General features: G+C 37.4%; 1 protein-coding gene across 5 annotated transcripts in view; it reads left to right on the forward strand.

The window, feature by feature from the left end:
• The window catches only part of ACBD5 (acyl-CoA binding domain containing 5), a 53,294-nt gene that overhangs the window by 904 nt on the left and 26,210 nt on the right, over window positions 1-26,180 (forward strand). For 4 of the 5 annotated variants that reach the window (XM_069777609.1, XM_069777618.1, XM_069777626.1 and 1 more), the window contains 11 exons: window positions 904-1,024; window positions 2,608-2,680; window positions 6,485-6,596; window positions 6,724-6,756; window positions 17,595-17,732; window positions 18,494-18,694; window positions 19,417-19,523; window positions 21,522-21,798; window positions 23,169-23,368; window positions 24,954-25,004; window positions 25,299-25,408. In XM_069777609.1, coding sequence (XP_069633710.1) covers window positions 904-1,024; window positions 2,608-2,680; window positions 6,485-6,596; window positions 6,724-6,756; window positions 17,595-17,732; window positions 18,494-18,694; window positions 19,417-19,523; window positions 21,522-21,798; window positions 23,169-23,368; window positions 24,954-25,004; window positions 25,299-25,408 — 1,423 coding nt within the window. The remainder of the gene's footprint in view (window positions 1-903; window positions 1,025-2,607; window positions 2,681-6,484; window positions 6,597-6,723; window positions 6,757-17,594; window positions 17,733-18,493; window positions 18,695-19,416; window positions 19,524-21,521; window positions 21,799-23,168; window positions 23,369-24,953; window positions 25,005-25,298; window positions 25,409-26,180) is intronic. The other variant, XM_069777636.1, reaches the window with a different exon arrangement.

The following is a 26,180-nucleotide window of genomic DNA, read 5'->3' on the forward strand; positions in this document are numbered from 1 at the left end:
CTGTTAGCACGAGTTCTCTCTGCTGAAAGAGTTAACAGAACGAAAAAGCAAAAAAAAAAAAAAATCGGAATATATTTTTTTGATAAGAGTAATAGAAAAAATAGTTGGTTATTACATGCGTCATTAATTCTGCTGTAAGTAAAACTGGCTTTGTTGAGGTACTAAGGTAAAGGTCGCTGTAAACTTCTCCTAGTGACTGGAATCGGACCTCAAAGTATTTGATTTAATGGATTGGTTATGACTCTTCCCCGCCAGCTGTTACAGTTTTGTATTTACATTTTCTACCTCTACAAAAGTGTGTTCCACAAAGGAAGAAGAGAAAATAATAACAGGAGATACAGCAAAACTGTTATTGAAAGTGCTGTCAAATACCCAAAGTAAACAAAAACACCGTGGAAGGATGTCTTTTGGGTTTGTTGTGTTTGGTTTTCGTTTGGTTTTGTTGGTTTGGTTTGGTTGGGGTTTTTTTGTTTTTGTTTTTTTTTGTTAAGTTCAGGAGTCTTTCAGTAAGTTACTGTTTGTAACAGTAAAGTGACTTGCAAGATACTTTGTTTACTGGGAGCTAAACCTGTCCCTTTAAACTGAGTGAAAGGACACTTGCTTTATATTACTTAATACTTTTTTTTTTTTTTTTATTCTAATTGTGGAGTCTGACCTTATGAATAGTAAAGGTTATAGTCCCTTAAACTCAATCTGAAACTTGCTGTTTGTAAAGTAAATATTGTCAGTGGTGCCGGTTCGTGGTAGATGAAGTGAAGATCTTCTCTGTTGACTTAAATTGTACTGCTGTGAATCAGGCTGTAACAAACTGCAGGCTATTTTCTCACAGAAGTACTAAGCTTGTAAAATACTCGTTAATATTCTTGATTACAATTTAATTGTATTTTAAAATGCTTTCACTAGGTTCATTCCAGCCAACGAATGAAATGATGCTGAAGTTCTATAGCTTTTATAAGCAAGCAACCCAAGGACCCTGTAACGTCCCACGACCTGGATTTTGGGATCCAATTGGTAGATATAAATGGTAACTTTTCATGAGTTATTGTTTTGGGTTTTGTTTGTTTTGTGTTTGTTTTTTGGTTTTGGGGTTTTTATTTTTAATGCTCAGAGTGGAGATCTTTAGAAGAGTGGCACTTGGAGGAAGAGTTCAGTGAGTTTATTTCTCTCTTAAAAAAGAGCATTCACAACCTTCGATGCTTGAATTTGTTTTCTGTCTTGTGTTCCAACTTTCTAGCTCAGATAACCTACGACTTCTCAGAGTTGCAGGTGAAAACATTCCCTTGGGTTCTGCAGGTGGGCAGGTTTTTCTTGAGCAAGCACCATCATGGTACCTCTGCAGTGTCCAATGTTGTAGAGCTAAATTGTAGGTGCTCTGCAGAATGAGTGATGTGGATGAGTGTCTGGAATTCTTCCTTCTTAAGTTGTCACGTATGACATGAGCCCGAAGTAAGTGCTCCTTGACAGCCATTGATACAGCTTCAGGCTCTTGGGGAGAGGTCTGGTTCATGTGTCTTTCTGGCTTGTCTGCTTAGTGGCAGGGCTTCCCACTGTCTGTATTTTCCTTGTGCTGGGAAGACTTCTGATTCATCAAATTGCTAAGATCTGTTTGAAAAGCCATGTGAATGCTTTGCTTATTATATTTTAACAACGATTTGTCCTGAAGAACAAGTATTATTGCTGTCTCTATGGTCATGGTTTTCTTGGGATCTGTGAAATTACTCCTTTGACTTCTTTTCTTTTCTTCTTTCTTCCTTCCTTCCTCCCCAGTCTCCCCAAGTCAGGGTGAAGGGGGTATCTTTGCAGAGGACTAGGGCACTAAGCTTCCACCCACCTGGTTGGTTGTAGCTGAAATGTGAGCCACCAGCCTTGGGGTTTTGCTGTAAGTGGGACAAATACTCTGGCAAGAGGAAGGGATGGTGTCAAATCAAGTGCAAGACTAAGGAAATGTTTTATTCCAGTCTGTGTTCTGACAGATTCCTTGTGCAATATTCTGATGAATTTGATTGGAGTCTTCTGTCCTGCAGAGTTGGAGAGGGGGAGATATTTTTTTTTTTTTTAGGTCATAAGTAGCTGCTGTAGTAACTGGGGAGGGGGGAGGGCAATGGTTAAACCATTTGCCTGCTAGACTGGTGTGTCTTTTCCCAATTGCTAAACTCAAAAGCACAGATTTCTCTTGTAGCCTGTTCTAACTTGCTGACAACTGTTTGTAAGTACTGGCTGAAGTCTCTGTGCCTGCTCTTTTGCAGCAGCAGAGGTTCTTAAAAAAAAAAAAAAAAAATTCAACCTAATCAAAAGGGAAATGTGTGTATGTCTCCTTTCTGGGCTTGTTAACAACTTACAGGATACAAGATCATAGCTGGTCAGTGAGGAACTCTTCAGTCTCCAGGCTGTTCAGTTTGTTGCTTCTTTGTTGATGTACCACTATGTGATTATCCTAGCAAATTATATGTTTGGACTTTAAATAAAAAAAAAAAAATTGTGAATTGTTGTTGCATTTTATTTGTATCGGAGAAACTTTGGGCATTACATAACCGACCTACTTAAGGCCAGGCTAAAAAAATCCAGTAGGCCCTGAAGATACTGAAGCTGTATGCAACTTTTTCCTAGGGATGCTTGGAGTGCCTTGGGAGACATGTCCAAAGAAGAAGCCATGATAGCCTATGTTGAAGAAATGAAGAAGGTAAGTTTACTATTGAGCAGAAAGGATCTTCTAGAACAAATGTTCCAGAAAGAAATTAGGGAACGTGAGGAGGTTCTTGCTGACTACTACTGTCAAAGCTCCAAATGCGTTATTCCCTACGTGAACTGTTACATTTCAGTACTATAGTGTTTGGCCCACGGGGAGAAGAAAACTATGTAGTTCCTTCCAAAGCTGTAGAATTTGGCTTGTTTTCAGAGAAACATGAGAGCTCTAGCTGATATGAAACTTAAATGACAGAGCTAAAGAAAGTGAAGTATTGAGATTATGGTAAAGGAGGCAGTGGGGAAAACAGTGGAACTTAAAGTACAACAACAATAAAAGCTGATTTACTACAAACTGCCTCAGTTCTCAGAGTTGAGAGAGGTAAGTGATCCTTATCTTAGAAAGGAAGAAAACCAACCCTCCAGAAGGACTTCAGGAGCAAGAGTCTCACTCTTATGACTGGAGACATGACTATAATCAAATATGTAAACTTAATCGTCTTTGATTTTTTTTCAAGAAGAACTCAGCAACCTAAATTTTCTGTACTTCTCATGAAAATATTCCTTGTATATTACAGTTGCAGTCAAACAGTTAGAACTGAGTATTTGGTCTGTCTTTTTTGGAATAGATGTGTAACTTATAAATAGTCATAGTTACTATATTAAGCAGAAATTGCAGCATTAACTAAAGTAAACATTCAGAATTAAAGATTCTTGTCTTTTATTAACTAACCCTTTTCACTGCAGTCTTTTCACTGAAGCTCTTCTAGGTGGCCTTACCAGTTTAAAGATTATTTACTGTCAATCTGGATAAAAGTATAATTGTAATTTAGTAATATAATGAGATTAGCATCAAGGAGAGAAAATGTAAGTTCTACTCCGAATACACTTGCTTTTGTCCTCAGCCACTAACTTGACATTGAACTCTTAACATGTTTAATGATTGATACAACAAAAACTTTTACTAGGCGAGGAGCTGGAGTCTGACTACTGTTCTTTTCCCTGTCTGTAATTTTGGTGGTATTATTGTAGCTGCTTTAAAATGAAAAATAAACTAATCCAGAAAACACAGAAGGCCAAATATTATTCATTTGGTCAAAAATCCACTAGATTTTAATAATTAATTTTGAATGCGTGCCACAAGATTTAGTGCTTCATTACAAATCTTGGATTCGGAATGTGTTAATACTTCAGTAGAGTACCTTATTTTTTTTCAGTGCAGTAACTGGTTTGGTTAGGACACTAAAACTTAAGTGAAACTGCAATGTTTGTTCTAAGAAAACCCTAGTAAGCCTCCTGTGAGGAAGTCTACTTACTTGACCTTAGTGAAGCACAAATATTCTGCCTCTGTACAGATTACATGTAAGGATTGGAGAGCAAATGACTTCTTGCCTCGCTCAGCTTTGAAACTGGGCAATCTGTTTACCCTGCTTTGGTGCTGTTTCAGCTCTCACATTTGAAATACCAGCTTCAGCTTTTCCCAACCCATTTAATTCTGCTTGAAATGTCAATGGAAGTGCATTTCAAATGGATCCACTGGGTTGTTCTATCAGCACATACTGCACTAATCCTTGTGGTGTTACTGTGGGCATTCTGCTGTTGCTGCATAGGTATCCAATCTAAGGGGGCAAAAACCCACTTGTATACGGGTATCACAGGACTGTGTTTAGGGGTGTATAAGATTGCTGTATCCCGCCCCCTGCCCCTGGGGCATGTCCCTAGCATTTGCACATTGTGTTTGGGCTGTACATGCATCAGATGACCCTGTCACGAGATACTTTTATTTCCCTTCATGTGGTAGCCTTGAAAATTGCAGCTGTTGAGGAATGTGTCTGGGTGAGGTTTTGAGGTGCTGGTGGGAGATGACCAAATGTGTCTTAGTCTTAGCTAAGATCAATCTGAGCTCAGGTGCATTTTGTATATGGTTAATTTATCTTCCAAGTAGCATTTCTGAAATTTTATATTGCAATACTGTTTAAACTCATTTATTTACACTTCAGATATATTGTGTTGTTATATATTAGAAATGAGTGATATCTTAGAATAAAGAAGTGTTAACACTATATGGTGTTTCTAATTTAAAACAAGAATCTTCATACGTGCATTGTCTGACATCCAAAGAAAACAGTAGTTTGGGATATGTAATTGTCGTAGTTTAACTTACTTACTTTGCACTTTCAGATTTTAAGATTGCATGTTATGCCTAGTGGCTATATAAGTAAGCAATTTTTTTTTTTTTTTTTTTGTGGAAGTATATGTTCTTTTCTTGCTCACCTAAAAGCTAACAGTTACAAAACTCTTAGTTTAACAGAAATTGTGTGGTAAGATTCTAAGAATTGCTCCAAGTTGCAGAGAGTATATTGAGGTGTGTTTAGATGAAGAACAGTTAATGTGCAGACATCATAGATATGCGCGGATGAAACACTTTACAGTGCAGACTATAGAAGTAAATACATAGCAAATACAAGTGTTATTCTAGAATAGGTTTCTTGTTTCTCTCAATGGTATTGAAGTTAAAAAAAAAAAATTAAAGGAAAAAAAAAAATCACAAAACTGTCCTGTCTCTGGTTCATATCCAGCTCTGTATCTGAGCACTGAACATTTCTTTCTAACGAATATGGAATGAATTATATGCACTGAATAGATCAGAGAAGGGGCAATTAAAATACACTTTGATAGGTTTGTTGTCTGTTGGTATCCTTGATTGATTTGCAAGTGTTGACTTGTTACATGCTAGCCTGCCTGGAGCTCCTGCTTTGTGAAGTAATTCTGTAGCTTTTGCTTCTACTACTTAGTGATGTGCTTGGCGCTTTTGAGCAGTGTGTTCTGTGGCAACTTGTACCTCCAACTGTTGCTTGCTTAGTGCTCTTCTGGAGGAGGAGGTGTACTGTGGCGGTTAGTTTGCTTCTACCTGAATCTCCTCCTATAGCTATCGTCTCTTTTAAATAATTTAAAAAGTAGAGCATGAAAGAGGAACAAAGCTATTGGCAAAAAGCTTGGTTGAAAGGACTTAAACTAGAATGGGACAATAATATTGTATGCTTTTAAAATAATATTAAATTATTGAATCTCCTCTGTTTAATCTATTTTAGGTTTAAGATTTTGCATTCCTATCAGATGATCAATGGTATTGGTTTTGTAATTTAAAATGAAGGATTTTTCATCAAAGGAAGAGCTCCAAATGACTTCAAGAGCAGAATTTGGTTCTAGTTTGCTCTGCTAAGTATGTCTTTGCACTGTCCCAGTTTTGCTCTATTCTGTCCATTTTGTTGTTTGGGTCTAGATGGATCCAGTAGGGCACTTCTGATCTGCTCTTTACATTCCATTGAAGATGGCAGGGTTTGACAAATACAAAGAATCCTCTAAGAAAAAAAGTCTTTCAGTTTCATTTTCTTTGTGGGAAAACTTGTCTATAAAATAAATTGCATCAGATAACAGCAGCCTGTTGAACTTTGAGTTGGTTTAGTTTGAAATTGCTGAAATAATCGATTCCAAGGTCTACTAATACTGTGTTGAGGCGGTCCTTTAGTGGTGGCAAATGCATTAGCTCTCCCATCTTCTCTTCACGTAAAAAAGTTAATACAGTTAGTTAAGATTATTTTTTGGTAAATTAGGTTTATGTTGTTTTCTTTAGTAAAAAAAAAAAGCCAAAAACACCACTAAAAAATCAGAATAACGTGTTAAGTGACTTAGTGAAATGCTACTGAGTTTTACAATGACCAGCAGTTTCTAAAATCAGTTGAAATGAATGAATCATTGAAATGCTGTTTCATAAGATGCTTCATATTTTGGACTTGTGCAGATTCTTGAGAGTATGCCAATGACGGACAAAGTTGAAGAATTACTGCAAGTAATAGGCCCGTTCTATGAAATAGTAGAAGATAAAAAGAACAGAGGATCTGACCTAACCTCAGGTTCGGACAAATAACTTCCTTTGTACTACTAATAATCACAACTCCAGATTTCTTTTGGCTTGTTTTCTGTAAATGATTTAAAGCTAAACGTTGCACCTTTCTGTTCATTCTCTTTACCATATGGCAGTTCGAATGGAGAAAGTCTCTAAGTATTTGGAAGGTAGGAATAATAAATTATGTGTATGTTCATCTTTTCCATTGTTTTTGGTGCTGTAGTAACATCCTGCTAACGTTTGTGACTTCTGGGCTTGCCACTTCATTAGGCTGGATTTTGTTTTATTTTGCTTTTGAGGTACAAAACAAAGTCAGACCCAGGAAGCTGCCTTTTTAGTCCTTGTCTACAGGCTTTTTGAGCTGCTGAAGGAAGTCTCTTCCTGAAAAAAAGGAGAGTATTTAAAACAAACAGCTCCCCCAACCAAGTCTAGTTTCTGCGTTTCTGTTAATAAAAGGAACAACTATTTGAAATGTGTACTGCTACATCCTGATGTAGCTGTGGATTATCAAACAGCATGGAGAGTTGGTAATCCAGGTCTGTCATCAGATCTAAAATAAGAAAAAAAAAAAAAATCCACAATCAAGATCCATGCTTTTTTAATCATGGTTTCTCTAATACATACAAAATCTAAGATGGGTTTGTGAAACTTTCAAGTTAAGTTTTCTGACGCTCAAGTTCATGAAGGGAATACCTATTTAAACATTTTAAATCTCTGGCAAGTGGCAAACCTAGTGGTGTCATATCTGCATAGAAATCAGTGTGGTGATTTTTATTTAGCAATACCATTGTGAGAATGTTTTGATAATAAGTTATTATGTTACAGGTACTGTGTTCATAAGGTTGTAATATAAGGCTTACAGTTGTTTAAATCTGGCTTAATATTACAGTTAAGTTTTGTCATGTTGCATTTCAATTTTTGGAACAGTTTTTAAAAAACAAACCATTGCACAAATTAATTGACTTAATGTGTTTAAGAAGTAGGAGTCAGCTAGTTAAGTTGCCTTTTGTGTGTGGCTTTTTTCCCCCCACCTTAAAGGAACATAGTTTTGAGTTTTGGTAACAAGTCTCAGAGAAACAGAAATAGTTTTTCATTGTTTTTGAGGAAAGGTAATGGTAGAAGTTTTTAAATGGCCATTTTGAAAGCTCTGTGACTTTTTTCTCAGTTAAAATTTTGTATGCTTTATGTCTGGGATTTAATGAGCTTGCCTGACAGCTGGATTGATGGGCAAGATTATAAGAGTATCAGTAGATTCAGGTCAGTGATCTGTGTAATAAGGATTTACTTGGACTTGGTGTCGGTGGCACAGTGCCAAAAGCCACTTCTTGAAAAAGTGTCTTATCTGGGCAAACAGAGAATCACAGAAGTTAAACCATACCTGCTTCAATGACGAATTTGGCATACTTGTTTTTTAAAGAGGCAGCTTAAACATGAGGCAGTGTAAATAGAATAGCAAATTTTCTGTCAGTGTTGCAATAAATCTGGTGATGTGTCGTCATTTGTACAGTTTAAAGCTGCAACATCTAATTATGCCACAATGAATTAAGACAGAATTTTTGCAAAGTCAGTTGTATGTTATAACTTTACCATTGCATTTAAGACTTTGAAACCTTTTCTTCAGCGCTCTTACCACTTCCCCAATTAAAAGTAAAGCTGGAAATAATTATTATTGTTTACAGTACAGGTCTCAAAATGTTTCACAGAAGTATGGAAGCGTGACTACCTTCACTCTTCCAGATGCATGCTAAGGAATAGAACCAATCTGCCCAAGTCTGTGTTTGAGATGATGTAGGCACTGGTGACAATACTGTTAAAAATTGACACATGGTTATGTGTTGATTGTGTTTGTTCCTTCAGTCCTGTTTCTTCCCCTGCCCCCAAGCCCCTACTCTGTAGTTTCCATTGTGTAAGGTGTTTTTTCATGGACAGGCAATTGGTATGTTCTGGAAACTGGGACCCTTCTCTTGAGTCTCTTACTTCATACTGTACTCCCCCCATCTTCTCGCCCATTCTTTTTTGAGTTTGCCTTCCATTCTTCTTCCATCACATTTTAATCTGTATGAAGATTATTATCTAATTGTTTAAGAATTGCATGCCACTTCCTCAAAATCAACAGTATTCTTGAGTTAGTTTAACAGATTGGAAGTTTAGTGAACATCAGCTATGGCTGGTGTATTGTCTCTAGCAGATTGGCCTCAACAGAAAAGTGTAGCTCTTTAAAATTGAATTTCTACTCCTTATGCTTTCATTGAAAATGTTAAATATAAACAATTGAAATACTGTCTTCCTGAATCAGTAGAGCTTTTGGCTCTCCTTAATAAAGAGCACTGAAACCTGACATGCCAGCATTAAAATGACTTGTAACATCTACTAGACAGCTAGGACAAACTTCTTGGATCCATGGGTTATAAATATCCAGACTCGGATGTGTTGTAAAGAAGGGAAAATGGAGAATTCCCTCAATAGGCTGAGCAAATCTGAGTGGTATTTCAAAAGCATATAACCTGGGTGGTGTTTTGAAAGCTCATCCTGCAGCTGTGTGAGAAGCTTAGGTTCTCCGGAAAGTTCAGTCAGTAGTCTCTTTCTGACAGGTATGAAGTACTTCTTTGTAGAGAAAATTATTAAATTATTTTCAGGTACATAAAATACTAGACATCAAAGAAGAAAGTGGGCTCTTAGTTGTCATAGTGCTGTAGAAGAGAATAGGTAACTTGCAGTATTACAGAAGGACCTTTTTGTTTGCAGCTGCTGGAAGAGTAGAGGGCGGACTGTCAGCTAAGGTGGGGGGGTGCTTTAGGAGAGCAACCTTTTAACTTCTTGCACTTGCTAATAAATGCACAAGAAATCTGATGTCCAGGCTAATGCTAAAAAGACAAAGAAGCTTCAAAATACCATTTCTCAGTGAATTTGAAATTTTCAGAATGGGCATTCAAGCTTTTTTGTTATGTTATACCTGAAGAAGCCAAAGGTAGGCTAGAATTGGCACCCTACTGATATGATACTGGGTGAAAAATACTGAGAGTTTCAGAGCCAACTCATCCTTCTGAATGTTTCCTTGAGAATGTTTGTGGATGTTTTCTTTTTTCTGAATGTGAGTAAATCCAAAGGGGAGCAAGAAAATCCCTATCTGACAGGCCTGCACAAAGTTACCTCAACAACCAAGCAAAGTATCTGGAAATTTTTCACAATTCAGTAGAATCTTCCTGTGTAGTCTTTCTGCTTTGTGATAAGGCATTTAATCAGTTTTAAAATTTAAAATCCTACTAAATAAAGATGACCCTTTGCCTTTATACTGAGTAGTAGTACTCTTTGTAAGCCTTTGTGAAGACTAAATATTGCTTCCAGTAATGACAAGTTATGCACTGCAGAGGCTGTGGAAAGTTTCAGCATTATAATACTCCTAAACTTTGTCATGGTAACAAGTGTTTCTCTCCTGAAAACTTTGCTCCCAGCTGTATTGCAGTTGCACCAGGTGGAGCCCTATTGAAGTAAGGTGACTTGTATTGCTGCATATGCTGGCTTTGGGCGGTGCTGATTGCAGTGTAGCATGTTTGTGCTAGGAGCCCATACAGGGCATTGCTTCAGTAGCAGCTTGTGTGAATCGCAGAAGTTGGCCTCACAGGCAGATACAGCTATTTAAGTTTGCTCGGTGTCTTCCTGCATTGGATATGGGAGCTAGGTTTAAAAGACAGTGCTCACTGAGATCTGTGTGCTTTTAGAACAAGCAAATACATGTAAACACTTCTATTTCGAAGACAGTAGTTAAGTACAGAACATAGGTAAGCTCGAAGGGGACGATTGCACTTGAAAAAAGTGAATCTGTTCTTAATTATTACTTTCCAGCTAGAAACGCTTATTCTTACTTGTAAGATGCAATATTTTTTCCAACTGTGCTTCTGTAGATTGCATATGATTAGTTTCTCTTTTCAAATAGTTTTATTTTCTCAAAGATCTTCTCATGTTATTTTCAACATATTTGCTTTGTAGTGATGCATTTGGTGGCACGCTTTTCCTGCTTGTGTGTGGGCCTCTTCTGTGAAACACCCTCTGTTTGCTTCATAAGCTCACTTTTTCATTTCTGTTTGACTTCAAATATACTTGCTAAACTGATTTCATTCTTTCTTCCTCTTTTCCTCAGTAGGATTTTTAAGGAGCTCAATGGCTGTGAATCTTAATGCTTTGTAAGAAGAGGAAAAAGAGCTAAAATCCCTGTTACTCTGAAATTGCTGTGGTTTAGTAGGATATGTTGGATGGGTGGCAGCACCACAGTGAGGAGGTGCATTAAGGCAGGGCAAGCATGGTGCAGGAGGAGCTGGTGGGTGGGTGAGAGAGGTTTTTAAAATTCTGTCCTTTAAACTTTTTCTCCTCTTCTAGTTTCCAATGATAAGGTAACAGCTATAGTCAAGGTTACAGATTATATTCAGGGAGGCTAGTGTGACATTTACTATGCAAATATTTTTGTTAATATCTCAGTAGTTTAATAGCTTACCTTAAGAAGCATCTAGAACATTCGCTGCAGTGTTTGCTGCAGAATGGGATTATTACAGGATTAAGGGCTGGGCCAGCAAGTGCCAAAGTCAGTGGAGAGTTTGAGTGAGATGTGGATCAGTGTCTCAAGTTGTGGCTTGTCCTGTTGCAATATATACCTGCTTCAGGCTTTCCAGTTCAAATCTGAGCATACTTTGTGATTTGACTTCAAACTGATGGTTTTATGCCAGTACTGTCTAACAATGTTGGAAATTAGGACAGAGCATCAGTATAGCTCAAGCCTGAGGATATCAACAGCTCCACTCATACTGAGTAGCAGAGAATATATCACCACAGGGTGAGCAGCAGAGTATTCAAATGTGAAAATGTAAGAATAAAAATTGTTTCTTTCAAAGTGGAGAGAGCTAAGAGAAGCTTTATTCCATGAAAAGACAACACTGTCTGTTTCATGCTGGATTGAGTCAACAGTAACAGGTTTTGTGTGTAATTGGTTGTTGGACCTGGATTTTTTTCTTCCAGCCAGACAACAGTTCCCTGCAAAAGGGAAAATAAGTTGTCAAAAGCTCTTCAGGTTTTGAGAATCTAGCAGATGTACCCAGTTGCTATAAAATGTTGGTCTTATATTTGAGAGGTCTCACTTGTAGTTAAGATCTTGTGATGAGAGAGAACTGAAATCCAGATTTCTCACAGCTGTGTTCTTTGTAGCTTGTCTGTATAGAAGTAGTAGTAGACAGAGGTATGGGAGGTGGGGAAGAAGAGATGTAGGTGGTCGTATCTTGAGTGCACTCAGAAAAGTGCCCAATGGGTATGGGCTGGTGTTTCATGCATAACTTTCTTATAGCAAAAATAATTACTTTAATTATAGCCTCTAAGATATATGGAAAAGCCATCTGTGTTATCTGTGAGGCTGTCTTTAATATGGGCATTGTAGAAGGCTGTTCAGCTGAGAGGCTTGGAGTAGGTGGCGGGAGAATATAATCTTAATATTATTTCCTGTTTGTTTTTTTTTTTCTTGTACAGGGCAAAACAATTTTTGTTTCAGGCTACAATATTATAGACCAGAGTTTCTGCACTGTAGGTGACTCAGCAATATGGTTTTCTGTTGCTTTCAAGCATAATTCAGTTTTCTTTAAAGGGTTCCGAGTTCACTGTGTTCATGTTTTGTATTTTCTGGAACAAAACTCTAGAGTGTAATGCTCCTCTCTACTTGCCACGCAAAGTAAAAGTTCCAAATGTTGATTCTCTCTGTTCCACACAGAACAGAGCTTAGCAAGTCCTGCTCATTCTCCCAGAGGGAAATAGTACCAGACATGGGGACATCCTGGATTCTGGAATGATCTTATTATTCTTGCAAGTTACTATAAATATCTAAGAAGCAGATATTCTTTGTGTTCATTTTCACGTGATCGTTGGCTAAGGTGTTGACAGCAAGTTGGCAAAGCCTGGATCCATTGGTCTCGCTGCACATGCACCATGTAACTGAGCTGTGTGTGCTTGGTGGCCCTGTACTCTGGATGTCTTGTGGCCTTTGTGGAACTACATAGGCTGGGAATGCCTATGGGGCAGCTGCTGTTCTCCCTGGGCTGCTCTCTGTCAGGAAATTGTAGGCAGGTTGTCTTTACTGGCAGAAGGCTCAGGGGTGAAAGGGAGGAGGGAAATGTATCTAAGTCAGCCCCAAAATTGGTAACCTTATTTATATGGAAAGTATTCTGAAAAATTCAAGGGAACAGGTACTGATAATATGGGTGGAGATGAGAAACTTTGTAGATATTGAAGAGAGAAGTGTAAAGGTCCAGGACGACTAGTCAGTAATCCTAAATACCATACTTGCAAGTTAATATAAGTGTTCTAAGAAGCTGCTATTGTATGTGTTCGTTCTTATCAACAAACTATTGTTTTGAAGTTTATAAATGTAAACAAAGACATGGATACTGTTGATTAAATTGTTTTTTGAAATACAGTGGCATCTCTTTGAGTGTAACAGCTTGAAAAGTACATGCACGGAGAGAATGCTGAGAAAACAAGGCTGTAGTCTTTTGGAGTATATTAAAAGAAAAATAAAAAGGAGGAGAGGCTTCTTTTTCTCTGTTATAGTAAAGTTTATGAAGACTAAATAACAAAAAAGGAAAACTGTATAGAAGAAGATCTGGCTGCTACAATCTGTGTGCTTAGGGAATACATTTTTCAGAGAACTTACACTTAATGCCCTTAAAATTAAAAGTGATAAAACAGTGGTAGTTAAAGTAAGGTATTTTATATTTTTCTGTCTCTATTTTTGACAGACCTTTCTAAAATATCTTTTTATTTGTGACGGCAGCTCATTTGAGTACTGTAGAACAGATGTTACAGAGCAGGCTGGGCCCCTGGAAATTTTCTTTGTAGTGTGCTATATTAAAGAGAATGGAAGGAAATGAGGGTATAGAAACTCTCGTTCTTCTAGCTGAAGAGCTTATTGCTCCCAGATGCTTGCATGTATCCCTCCTTTCTCACTGTGATCACTCCTTGCAATGAACTCCTTGCAGAATTGGGATACATCCGCTTCAAAAACAAGGTGGAGATTTGTGTAACTGAGTGTATTGGAAATAGAATCATAGAATTATTTAGGTTGGAAAAGACCTTCAAGATCATTGAGTCCAGTCATCAACCATGCCCACTAAACCATGTCCTGAAGTACCCCATCTACTCGCTTTTTGAATACCTCCAGGGATGGTGACTCAACCATTTCCCTGGGCAGCCTATTCCAATCTCTGAAATGGCACAACGTAGTTGCATAAACTTGGAATTGAAGCAGGGAGCCTACCTGGATCAGTAACAAGCATGAAACATCAGGTTGTGATAGCAAGAAAAGAATTCTAGTTACCTGATTATCAAAACAATTTTGTAGAGCAAATAGGTCTCTCTGAGACTTAAATTTTGACAGAGCTTGAATTTACTTAAATGCAGGAGTGCAAGGAAGTCCTTATATAAGGTGATGTAAGTGTAGATTGTGAAATAATCTTTTGGTGGCTAAGATTTTGCTGCTATTGAACAGATAGTAAAGTGATGGTATTTTAGAAAAGCACATCATTTTTATTAAATGATGAGGGTGTACACAGCTAGTTAAATGTTTTCTGATGTTTCACCTGCTGTTGTAGACTGTTTCCTGATTACTGGTATTTGCAAAGAACGAAAGAGGCTGTAGGACTTGTGTGTGGATATTGTGTTGTGCTGAGCCAACCATCAGTACAGCTCCAGCAGTGCATGTTGATTTTGTATGAGAATTATGTGCCTGTTCAGAAAACCAAAAATACAAGGCAGCTGAGAAAAACCTGCTAGGCTAGGTTTTCTTTGTAAAATGACCCTTGAGCTGGGGCAGATCCACAGAGGCATTTAAGCTCCTAACTCCCATCTGGGTAACAAAAATTGCCTTGAAATATGGGGGGAGTTAGAAATCAAATATATATTTCTGAGAAACATTATCCTGTTATACAGATCATTGAGAAGAATTGTAGTGCTGCCTTTAAAGAAATATATTTAGAATTGCTCTTGGGAAATCTCTTAATAGAGCTGGCACAAGAAAATAAACATCTACTGAAAGCTTGTAGAGAGGCTGTGTGTCTATTCTTCACATCCTTTCCATCTTGCCATTTTCTTTTGCTAAATTCTTCTTCCTTCTGTTTGCATGTTATTACTGTTAACACAGCTTTTACTATATAGCATTAAAAAAAAAACAATCCAGGCTTTTACAGTTGAATATAACTCCTTGTGCAGCTACAGAGCAGTACAGCTTTCCAGTACTCCATCACAAATCTCAGTTTGGTGTTGTAGGCAGTGAGATGAAAATAATAACCCAAGAGGGATTCTATAGTAGTTTTTTCTGTTGCCCTGATTTAGATACTAACATTTTGCCTGCAGTTGAAGTAGGTAAACAGAAAGAATAAGGGGATGGGGAATGGGTGGGATTAGCACAAAGCAAATAAGGTCTTGACTTGCTTGCTTGACTCTTATAATTTGTATTAAAAGATATGTTCCTCAGGAAGTAGCCGTTAACCTACCAACAAGGACTGCAGAAGTCACTGGTAGTTGGCTCTGTTTAGTCTTTAACCCTATCAACATCATTGCTGGTTTCTTAGCAGATACTCAGAGTAACAAGGGGGATGGCAGCAAACTGTGGTTTTACCATGTAGTAAAAGCAACTGGGGATGGACCTGAGGAGGATAGCAGTGTTAAGGGTCCTGATGACAAGTACACAATTAAGTGTGGTATTTCAAGAGGCCAAAACTCTGCACAATGCTGTGTTCTTCAGTTGGCGTCAAAGCAATGCCTCGTTACGGTCTTTAGGAGCACTGTTGCTAAGAGTGACTTTGTGGAAGAAATATGATCCTGATGGATTTCAGTTATTCAGGTGTCCCATGGCATGATACCGTAAATCTCTTACTGTTGATACTTTCTCTCAGTTCCACCTCTATTTAAATACATGTAATGTATCACTTAGAAGTTTTCCCAAATGAGTAATTTCCTTACTGAAATTAAGCGAAGAGAGAACATGCCTGAATATTCAAAGACCTTCCCTTAAAAAAGAAAAAAAAGTAAACTTAAGAAGAAAGCTTATGGTATAGTTGGGGCTTTTTACACTATTTCTGGTAGACTGAGAAGCTTTACAGTTTTAATTTGCCATCCTTCACAGCTAAATGTTCCTCCTAGTCTTGTCTTTCCTGTTTATTCCCACAACTGGGTAGGACACATGGATAGTTGTGCCCCCACCTCCTTTTTGTTTTAAAGGGAAGGGTGATGCCTGCCTTGCCATGCCAAGGGAGCTGTGCCTGTGCTTAATGATCATGCTGTGATATCTGCTGCTATCTTATCCTCCTCACACTGCTGCTTCTCAGAAAAACATCTTGAGAATTGGGTTTCACAGTAAATGCAACATGCTTATGAGAAATAAACTGGGAATATGTTGGGAGTTTTCTTTTGTGAAACAAATTTCCTTGCAAATTAGAGGTGTTCTTCAGTGAGGAGAAAATGAGCATGTGATCACTTATGTTCTTGTAGTCTACAAGACAGACTGTAGCTTTTCCAGTTTTCTTTTTACAATAAAGAAGTGTTGGATGTTTTTAGTCTTCAGATAAAAGGTTGGATTAAATCAATCCAAAACAGTGATGCAGGGTGCCCACAGAAACCTTGCCTTGCAGTAAAACTAAGGTGAACAGCATATTTAACATAGTCATTATTTCTATACAAGAAATTAGGTTATTTTGTCGTCCCTCTGTCCCTGCTGTCCCATTCCCCCCACCCCTTTTTTTTTAAAGCACTATGGATAAGCTTTGAAACTAGAGGAATGTGGGAAGGCTCTTCATCACAAGATTAAAGCAGAAAACCCTTAGCTCTAAATTACCATGCAGCAAAGAAAGTAGCTGAGCTGGTTTGGCAACTCTGTTATAATTGGTTATTATATTGCTGTTTAAGGTTAAGCCTAAAATGTAAGAATTAATCTTTCAAGGTTCTGACAAGGGAATGTAAAAATTATGCAAATGGAATGCTGTGGTGACAATTACAACAGGCAGACTTCAGCCTTGGAGTCAACATGTAAAATGTGCAAGTGTCTCACAGAAACTGTCCCCAATTTGTACCTTAATCACTCCATCCTAACATAGGAGGTTTAAATTATCATAAGGATGTATTTAACCATATTTTTTTACAGGAGGTGGTATAATTGACCCTTAAATTCTCCATATTTTTAAAAGACCTTTACCTCACAATTCTTTGCACAGAGTAAACTGTGATTCTTGGAGTGATCAAAGATGTGGAAAACGAGGATTTAGCAGTTACTTTGTCTATTTTAAGATATTTTTAAAAAATATTTATGTAATTAGACATGCAAACAAATGCTCAGTGTATTTATTCCATCATCTTTTTCACTGAAATCAGAGATTTTATTTCTGTATGCCCTTTGCCAGATAAAGATCTGTATAAACTTGAGTTGTCTTACCACATTTTGGATCTGCTTAAATCATTGCAGGAGAAGATGCATGGGATATTGTATTTACCTCTTTATGTGAGAATCCAGTTGCTCATGTAATTGGATAGAATGTTTTAAAATTTGCCTTTGAGTTGAGAGGAGTTTTAAAGCATTTCAGGCTAAAAGGGAACTTCTATAAAAATGCTGACTTCTAGGTTTAAAAGGACATGGCCACATTAGTCCTAGATAAAAAATTACTCCAGCTATACCATAAATATGCGTAATAGTCTTGGTTTGAGACTTGGTAGTAAAAGTGGCCTGCTGTCTCTTTCCAGTAGGCTTCCTCAGAATCATTGAGAATCTCTTCACCAGTAGTCACGCACTCTGTGGTGAGCCACAGAAGAGAGACATTAAACCAGTTAAGGAAGAGCTTACAGAAGTAAAGATGGCATTATTTGGTACATCTTCTAATATGGAAATACTTCTGTAGAACTATGACTAATAGTTTGAGGGGGGGGGATTGTATGTTTGTTTCTTTTAAAATACTTTTTTTTTTTTCCTCTTCGAATTTTTTCTTAGACCTTAGTAATGTCATGAATTCCACTCCAAACATAAAGGCTGTGAATGGGAAAGCTGAAAGTAGCGATAGTGGAGCAGAATCAGAAGAAGAAGGGCTTCGTGAAGAGGAAGAAAAAGAACTGCAGCTAAATGGAAAGGGTATGTTTTCTGCACTTGGATCATTGTCTCTTCCACAGTTATTCTTAACCACCTAAGTGGCAGAAAATCCCAAAGGATCGTGAATGCTGTACTTCAGGAGAACTAGATGCAAATACCCATGGATGTGTGGTAAAAAATGGCAGCATCGCAGCCTGGGTTATAAGATTCAGAACTAGTACAAATTTGTGAACTATGCCATACAATTTTTGACTCTGCTAGAAAGTTCTGCTGGTAGGTTAGCTAAAAGTCTATACCCTGTATTGTTTTAGGTTTTGTTGCCAGTGCTGTTTGTAAGAGCTGTGAATGGCTACATGGGCTATAACAGTGTCATTGAAATTGCTTTTCTTTTTCCAGAGAAAATAAAACAGAACTTTCAGTGAGATTTGTTGAGGGGGTCCATAAAGTTTTGAGAAATACCAGCATCAAGTGAAAACTGAATGAAATTACATATCTAAATTCTATACAGGTTTTTCCTCCAAGGACATTAGGATTATTATTTAATTTATCAGAGAGGCTTACTTTGGATTTGCTTACTTATGTTTTAAATATCATCTGCTCTTTATGCAAATTAAATTTTATATTTACACTTATTACAAGAACAGAACAATCCCTGTGAATGTGAATCTAGGAGCATTTATATATTTTGTTCTGCAGACACATTGTACATACAGTCCATTAGAAAGTTAGCTACTTAAAGAAATAGATTTTGAGCTATTAGGTGCGTAGCTTTCTATTTGCAAGGTTTTCTTGTTCTTTTACAGACTATAAGAATGTGAAACCCGAATCAGCAGCTGCTAAGGATTTGGAAAGTATTGTTACTAATGGCTGTTACAAGGACAGCTTTATCCCGGATATGCAGAATGGCATCCAGACCAAATCTGCCCTGAATGGCTTGAACCTGGAGGAAGAAATAAAGAAAATGGAGCCAAGCCTAGAAATAGCTAATAACAGTGCTCACCAAGGTATTGTCCTTGCAAGACCACGTTTTCATTTGCACATGTTTGTCATGGAAAATATTTCTTTTCTTGAAAGCTTAATCCTGGGATTCAGAGACTAGCAATGGTGTCTTTCAGTTTTAGAAACCTGAATAAAGAATACTCAAAAAAAAAAAAAAAAAAATCAAATTTAATACCAGTTTAAAATAAGGCTCTCTTTCAGGATGTCCTACAGAAAGAGAAATGAATTCAGAGACAGAGAGGCCCCGAACCACAGAAATACAATTGTTTTCTTTTAAAATTATTATACTACCTATGCAAATACTATTTGCCTTTGAAAGCTAGTTTGTAGTGAAATGAAAAATCTTATTTGTCATTCTCAAAGGCTGAACATATAAACTCCAGTTTGTTGAAACTGAAGTGTAAATATGTCTTTTGAAAACTTAACAGATAACTTTAGGCAAAACTGCTTTATACTGAGCTTAGGAGGGAGAGTGGAATGAACAAGGTAAAATTGAAATTATCAACTTATAATGCAGAAATGCCAATATGAGGTACAGTTTTCCCATTAGGAAAAGTTTTATATAATTCCTATATTAATATAACTTCTTTATTCAGAATCTAACTTTAGGATGACAATCATAGGTAAAAGGGGGATGAGTTGAAGCTCACCGAGACATTTTAACTCATTGTTTTAGTCTTTGCCAGGATTGGCTCACATTTACAAAGTATGTGTCCTTTCCATACAGGCACAAATGAAGAGAATACTGAAGAGGTCTCAGCAACTCAGCACTTAACCAGTGATTCAGACAGTGAAGTTTATTGTGACTCTATGGAGCAACTTGGACTAGAAGAGGTAGGGACTTAGTATTCCTAGGTGTATTTTGAAACTGGTATGCTTATTTTTAAATAGATTCCTGTCTGTCTGGTGAACCTGGACATGCAGAGGTGAATGAAGTAACTCGGGCATACCTTTCTCCTGTTTGGACTGCTGTTTTTTGTTCTTTTTATTGTCAGTCTTTTACAACTTGGTTACTACTGGTCTAAAAGCCTTGAAATTTTTGCCCTCAGTGAATGTGAGGGGAAGGTAGCAAAAACAACAGTACAAAGAAACTAAGGGCTGTGTTCCCAAATTAATTTAGGGTTTCCTAACATATGTAGGGACCAGGATCCAGCTATCTCTAAGAAGCAGGGAGTATGTTTGTAACAATGAGGTTTTTGCATGCTCTTTTTCTGGCCTGCTGAATCCTGCATTTGTTTCTTAGAATACATAAAAAGTAAACCTTAGCAGGTGGCCTGTAGGCCAGTGCCTGAAAGTGGCCTAGGTCTAAAGAAAGTGGGAGATGACAATGATTTCTGGGTTCTCTTATACTCTTGGCCATAATGTACATCCCTGACTTTCATATATAAGGTGGGCACCAACTGTGCTGGCTTAGTTTTGACTGAATTTGTGCTCCTGCTCATTGTATTAACTGTAGTCTTTTGACTTACTGGTTTGGACCTTCTTCAGGGGTTCAGTTTAAGTGTAGACTTGGTAGATTATATTCAAACATTTAGTTTCCTGATGCTGGGGAGGAATGTGTGAATGATGCATGGGATCAGAAAGACCAGTAAGCACTCTAATATTGCATCATTCTCTTGTCTAGCTGTTTCTTGAGGATCTAGAGAATTCCTTTTAGCAAATCAAAATTTTACCCAGTAATGAAGCATGTTGGGAAAGATGATTTGGTAGAAGAGCTGCAAGCTGTCTTATCTAGGTGATTTCCCAATCATCTTGTGTATTGTTCAAGCTTGTTTAAGATTCTTTAATTGAAGCGCGGGGATAATTTGTCAGAATTTCCCAACCTGCGTGAGAGAAGTTCTAGTTTTGAACAAAATAACAAATGTTCAGGTATATGTAAATAAATGTACAAGTAGAACTACAGATGGATCAATTCAAACTAGAAGAGGTTCATTTAAAGAATTAAATACAGCTTTTTATTGGAAAAGTTGTAGCAAACACTCTGTCCTTCAGTTCTGGTGATACAGGTTTATGAACTGCTATTTGACAAATGGGGTTTTGGCAGCAGTTCCCATTTCTTTGCCCCTCCTTTAGGTTAGTTTGGCTTTTTCATGGAGTTATTTTTCAGCTAGCTGAGGTCCCCAGTCTGCTTCAGCATATGCTTGTTCAAGTGCTTGTCCTTGCACTGAACAAAGGGTTGCTTGAACCACCTTCAGGCAGTCCTGTTGCAGAATGTGTAATTGTGACCTGATCAATGCGTATGTCATCCATTTTTAGTATCTTCTTACAGTACCACCAATTTTGACTGCGAAGTTGATAGAATACTATGCCTTTCTTTTGTTTGGTGAGAGGTACAGGGTATAGCCAAGCTGTTTTGAACAGGTTGATAATAAGCAACGTGATCTCTTTGCTGTGAGCGTAAACACTGCCTACTCAAGGTTGCTAATAGCACGTGACTTTTGACAGTGTAGATCACAAATCCATGTTAGAACCACTTCACTGTCTAGGAGGCAAAGCCAATTTTACAAAGGAAAACTGAACATTTTCAGATCTTAATGTTCTATTTTAGTGATTACTGAGTATTACTGTATGCTGGAAATATCTAAAGTAATTCCAAGTAAGTGGTATCACCGTTTCAAGGATATTTGCCTCAAATGCCTTTTCAATCTGTAAAGGGCATTTAGACAACAGTAGGCACATTCTACAGGAAAACAACTGCTCCTGTTAAAAGAAAAGTCTTAATTCTGGGCAAGCTATTTTCTTAAAGTGAAAGTAGAGATGATGCTTCTTCCTTTTTATTGGTTAACTGTCACATTTTACAGAATTTAATTACTTGCTAATGTTAATTTGTAGCCCTTGGAGATCATCACTTCAGCTAAAGGATCTTTAAAGCATTCATCCCATTTCTTGGATGTAGATCACAGTCTTCTGTTAGAAAATACGGATTTTCCAAGGCGCACTTGCATGACTTACGGGAATCTCCAACCTGGAAACACTGTAGAGGGAGTAGCTCAAGAACAAGGTGAAGTCAAGTGTGGAGGAGAAGATGGCAAAGCCAGTAATGGGGGCCCTCACAAGGAGAAGAAGGGTGGAGAAAAAGCGGATTTCTACAGTGTCAGAAGAGGGAGAGGTACTCTGCATGCTGCTTTTGTGTCCCCCACTCTCCTGACTGCCATAAGTTACTGGTGCCTGAGAAGCACTTGTCAACATTGTCCAGTAAGATAGTCGTGCTCTATGGTGCTTCTGTCCTTCACACTAAAAATAGTTAACAAAATCCTAATTACAGTGGGTAGCAGTCAGTTTTGTCTTCAGAGTATTTATTTAATTCGTAATAAGTATTACAAAAGGATTTTCCTGGGCTATGTATATCTTGTTTGAGTATATTGGTTTCTTCTGTTTTGGCTTACCTTAAACTCCAGCTGCTGTTTATGGCACTTGTCTTTTTAGAAATGTAATCTTCAAAACCTGTCTGTGCATGAGAAGAGTTTCTTTACAAGTTATGTATTTATTTTTCGATGCATATGCATTTATACCTCTGTGGTCTTATTTGAGACCATGGAACATCTTGGAGAGGTATCAGTGACACATTGTTTTCTATATAATTGGAGTGTTAGCCACACCTTTGAGTGATTCTAATACTATCTATTATGATTCTTAAAACTTAATGATTCTTAATCACATAATAGTCCAATTTATAGTTCAATTTATGTTGGACCTCTGCTCTTTTTAATTCTGTAATGCTTCTAATACTCTACTTCTAATACTGTCACCTAGGAGCAGCACCATATTCCAGTGGTATGATCTGTAAAGTCAAGGATAAAGTTTATTTTTCTTGAACTAAACAATAAAAAGCCAGAAAGTATTCTATTTATATATAGCATGCCTTTTTGTGTGGCACCTATATGTAATCAGATGCAAAATTTAAAAAGAAAATCCAAATATAATGTTTATGTTGTAAACTATTATGAAGAACGTATTATAGTTTAACCATCTTCCCTTCTCTCTTTTGTTGTTTTATTTACATTTGCTACTTGCAGGCGGAAACACAATAGGCTTGCTCTATATAGTTTACAGGAGTATTGCAAGTTACAAACAATTATCTTTTCTCATCACTCTATTCCAGTGTTGTGAGTGTTGGAGTGTTGGAGACTGTGCCAAAGTTAAAACACACCTACCTTTGATAATAAGACAGATCTGACTTACTTTCTGCTAGGGCAGAATTTACTGCTTAACTTGACTGGATGTGAATTAATCATTTTTTGCTAAATGTTTATGCAGTTCTAGGACCTTGAATGATACTGTCACACTGAGGCTGCAGGGAAACATCTCAAATGATGTTGCAGTAACCTCCCAGTGCTTTTGAACTGTCTGAATATAGCCTATGATTAGGAGTACCACACTCAGTTTGGGAGAAAACTGAACTGTTCAAATCAAACGCTTTCAGTAGAGTTGGTAGCCCATTCTGTGCTTTATGTATCTATTCTTTCTCCCTCAAAATAGGTCATAGACTTCAGCCTCTAGGAGATGGTTCACAAGGTGGACAGATGGGTAGTGGAGGCGATGGAGAGCGCTGGGGGTCAGACAGAGGACCCAGGGGTAGCCTCAATGAGCAGATTGCAGTAGTGCTGATGCGGTTGCAAGAAGACATGCAGAATGTCCTTCAGAGGTTACATATGCTGGAGGCGGTTACAGCATCACAGGTATTATTCATTGAAGTTATTTGATAAATTTTTATTTCCTTGGATATTTTTACGCTTTCAGATTAAAATTTCAGGCAATGTTTTCTTAAACTGTGAAGACATTTCAGTTATATTCTGTAGTTTATTCCAGCTTAGAATTTCTTATTGGTACCTACTCTCAGGAACACAATTCAGGACACTGCTACATGTGAGCAAAAACATGCATTTTGACCTAGAAATTAACTGAATATTATTTTTATTGATTTCTGATCAGACTAATCTTAGCCATAGTTATTGATACCCATTACATAGTTGCTATATGGAGATTCTATAGTTAATGTTAGTAATAGATGATCCCAGATAAGTTCTTCATCAGTAGATCTCAAACCATTTTCAAAGGAAGTGAGAAATTATCTTAATCTTCCAGACTGGTAAATATTTGCAGGCAGAACTTCCAATTCCATTTTTCAGTTAGCAGAAGACTGATTCTTCATAGCGTTCTTTCCCCATGAAGTAATCCAGCTTTCTTGGAATTTCACATCATGTGTACAAGATAGGCAAAAGAAGTCTTAAGCAAGTGTAGATATTTATCAATGTGGTGTTTCTCTTTCCTTCTGTTTCAATGGCAATACTGTATATTCGGGAAAACAGAATATGCTGTGAATATAGTTGAAGCAGCAACCTAAAAATGTTTGGTTTTGTTTGACTTGCTGATATATTTTATCTACCTGATAATTAGAGCTGTACAAGCAGTATTCTATGGGATGCACATACTCCAAATCTAAGGCAGCCAGGGAAAAGGATTTATTAAAACCATGACTTCGCTCTGTCACAGCTATTTGAGAATCTGATGTTTGGATACAGATTGATTTTTCTTTTTTTGCCTGAGCAATATAGGAAGATATAGTAAAAGATTCTTCTCCAGCAGTTCATTCTGTGCTTGCTACCCTTACCTAAACAGAAACAGAAGCTTCTGTTTCACACTTACGTAAATTAAGAAAGACCTAGAAAACTGACTGCTTTGTTTTTGTGAAAGCACCACAATAGTGCATGGGAGTAGTCTTGAAAAGTTTCTGGTACTTCTCATTTTCTGGATTGCCTAGAAGATTTGGAACAGAGTATTTTCTTTCCTTTATGCTGTTAGACATGCCTATAGCTGTAGCTCAGGGCAGACTAAAACAGTGCATTTTTGCCTTTGTATAGACTAGTGTTGAAACATGTAATCATGCAAATTAAGCTGCTGAGATTTCTACTCTGTGTTGCAACTGCTGGGACTGGACCAGAGTTCAGGAAGTTGGGATGACAAGTTGGGCAGGCGGGGCTTGAAAAACTGTAAAGAGGTCCAATAAGTGACATTGATGCGTTTTTTAACACACAGAAATGTGATAAAAATGCTATAAAGAATAATGGAAACATGAGAGGTAAGTTGGAAACTAAGTGGTGAAAGAGGGATTGCATGGGGGTGGTTCTGTTCCTTAAACTGTCATATATACAGATGGCAAAGGCTTCACAAGATGAAAAACTTCATATTCTTATTTTGTGAAGCAGAAAAATTTTAATTGCAGTTTCCTTTTTTATACTTACTAGCCTTTGTTTGTATTTAAAGGCAAAATCTGCAACGCTACAGTCAAATTATCAGCCTGCCTCCTCTGTCAAGGTAAAATACTGTTTTTTTTCTATTTGTAAAAAGCAGTGAGAATGGTGAAAAAAGATGAGATTACTATTTTATATGTAGCTCTTAATATGTGCTTTTTTGTATGGTCTCTCCCTTGACTAGGAGATAAAAAATAACGTGTCTGAAGAAGTTATTTGATAGATTAATCTTTTTTTCTGGTCTTACTAGTATTTTCTACTTTTGATACTGTAGCATTTGAAGTGATTGAGAAGTATACACGTGGTATTCAATATGTGCACACGCATTGCTGACTAGAATTTTTTCTGTTTTCCTTAGAAACCATCGTGGTGGCCCTTTGAAATTTCTCCTGGTATTTTAGCTTTTGCTATTGTATGGCCGTTTATTGCCCAGTGGTTGGTACATGTGTATCTTCAAAGAAAGCGAAGGTAAAGACATGCATTCAATAGGCCATATATACTGTATTTCATCTGTTTAAACCAATCTGTAGAATATCATGTTATTTAGACAGGACATAAAATACTGCCTTCACGCGTAAGAAGAATGCAAGGGTATGATCTCAATAAGGCTTTGACAGTGTATCTGAAACATCAGGTCAGTATTAAAATGGGGAGCTTGATAATAATTGCTTTGATAAATCCTGTTTCCTTGAGTTCTTTGTTTCAAGACATGTCTTGCTTAATGTTCCACTCTATGTATTGGTGACTCATAGCTCTGAAGATAACAGGCTAAAGCAGATTGTATAGTACAGTCCTTGCTATGGTTAAGATAGGAAGGTGCGTGTTTCTATCCCAAGAACTCAAGCCAAATGCGCAACAAGAAATTCTGGAAGCTAGTAGGAGTGCTTTCTATTAGCTGGGAATTCTAGGAAGAGACGTGTATAGTTTTCTTTGCCTTGAAAGTTTCTCAGCATAAGAAAGTATTGGTTAATTTGACTTCATATGTGGTATGCTTTATATGTGGCAATTTAGGTGAAATCTGTGAAGTGTGATGCAGGATAAATAATTTCAGTGACCATACACAAGTGGGTGAGGCTGGAGAACTTGGAAGCGTCTCCATGACATTCTTTGACCCTCTCACTCCCAATATCCTCTTGAGCCATTTTCACTGCTTCTAGACTCCCTAGTCTCCTTGTGCCATGAGAAAACTTCTTCCTATGAAATACTTTGCAGAGTCCCATCTGTCACCTATTTCTTATTT

Source organism: Haliaeetus albicilla, chromosome 2, assembly GCF_947461875.1.
Source record: "Haliaeetus albicilla chromosome 2, bHalAlb1.1, whole genome shotgun sequence".
In the NCBI taxonomy this organism is placed as follows: domain Eukaryota; kingdom Metazoa; phylum Chordata; class Aves; order Accipitriformes; family Accipitridae; genus Haliaeetus; species Haliaeetus albicilla.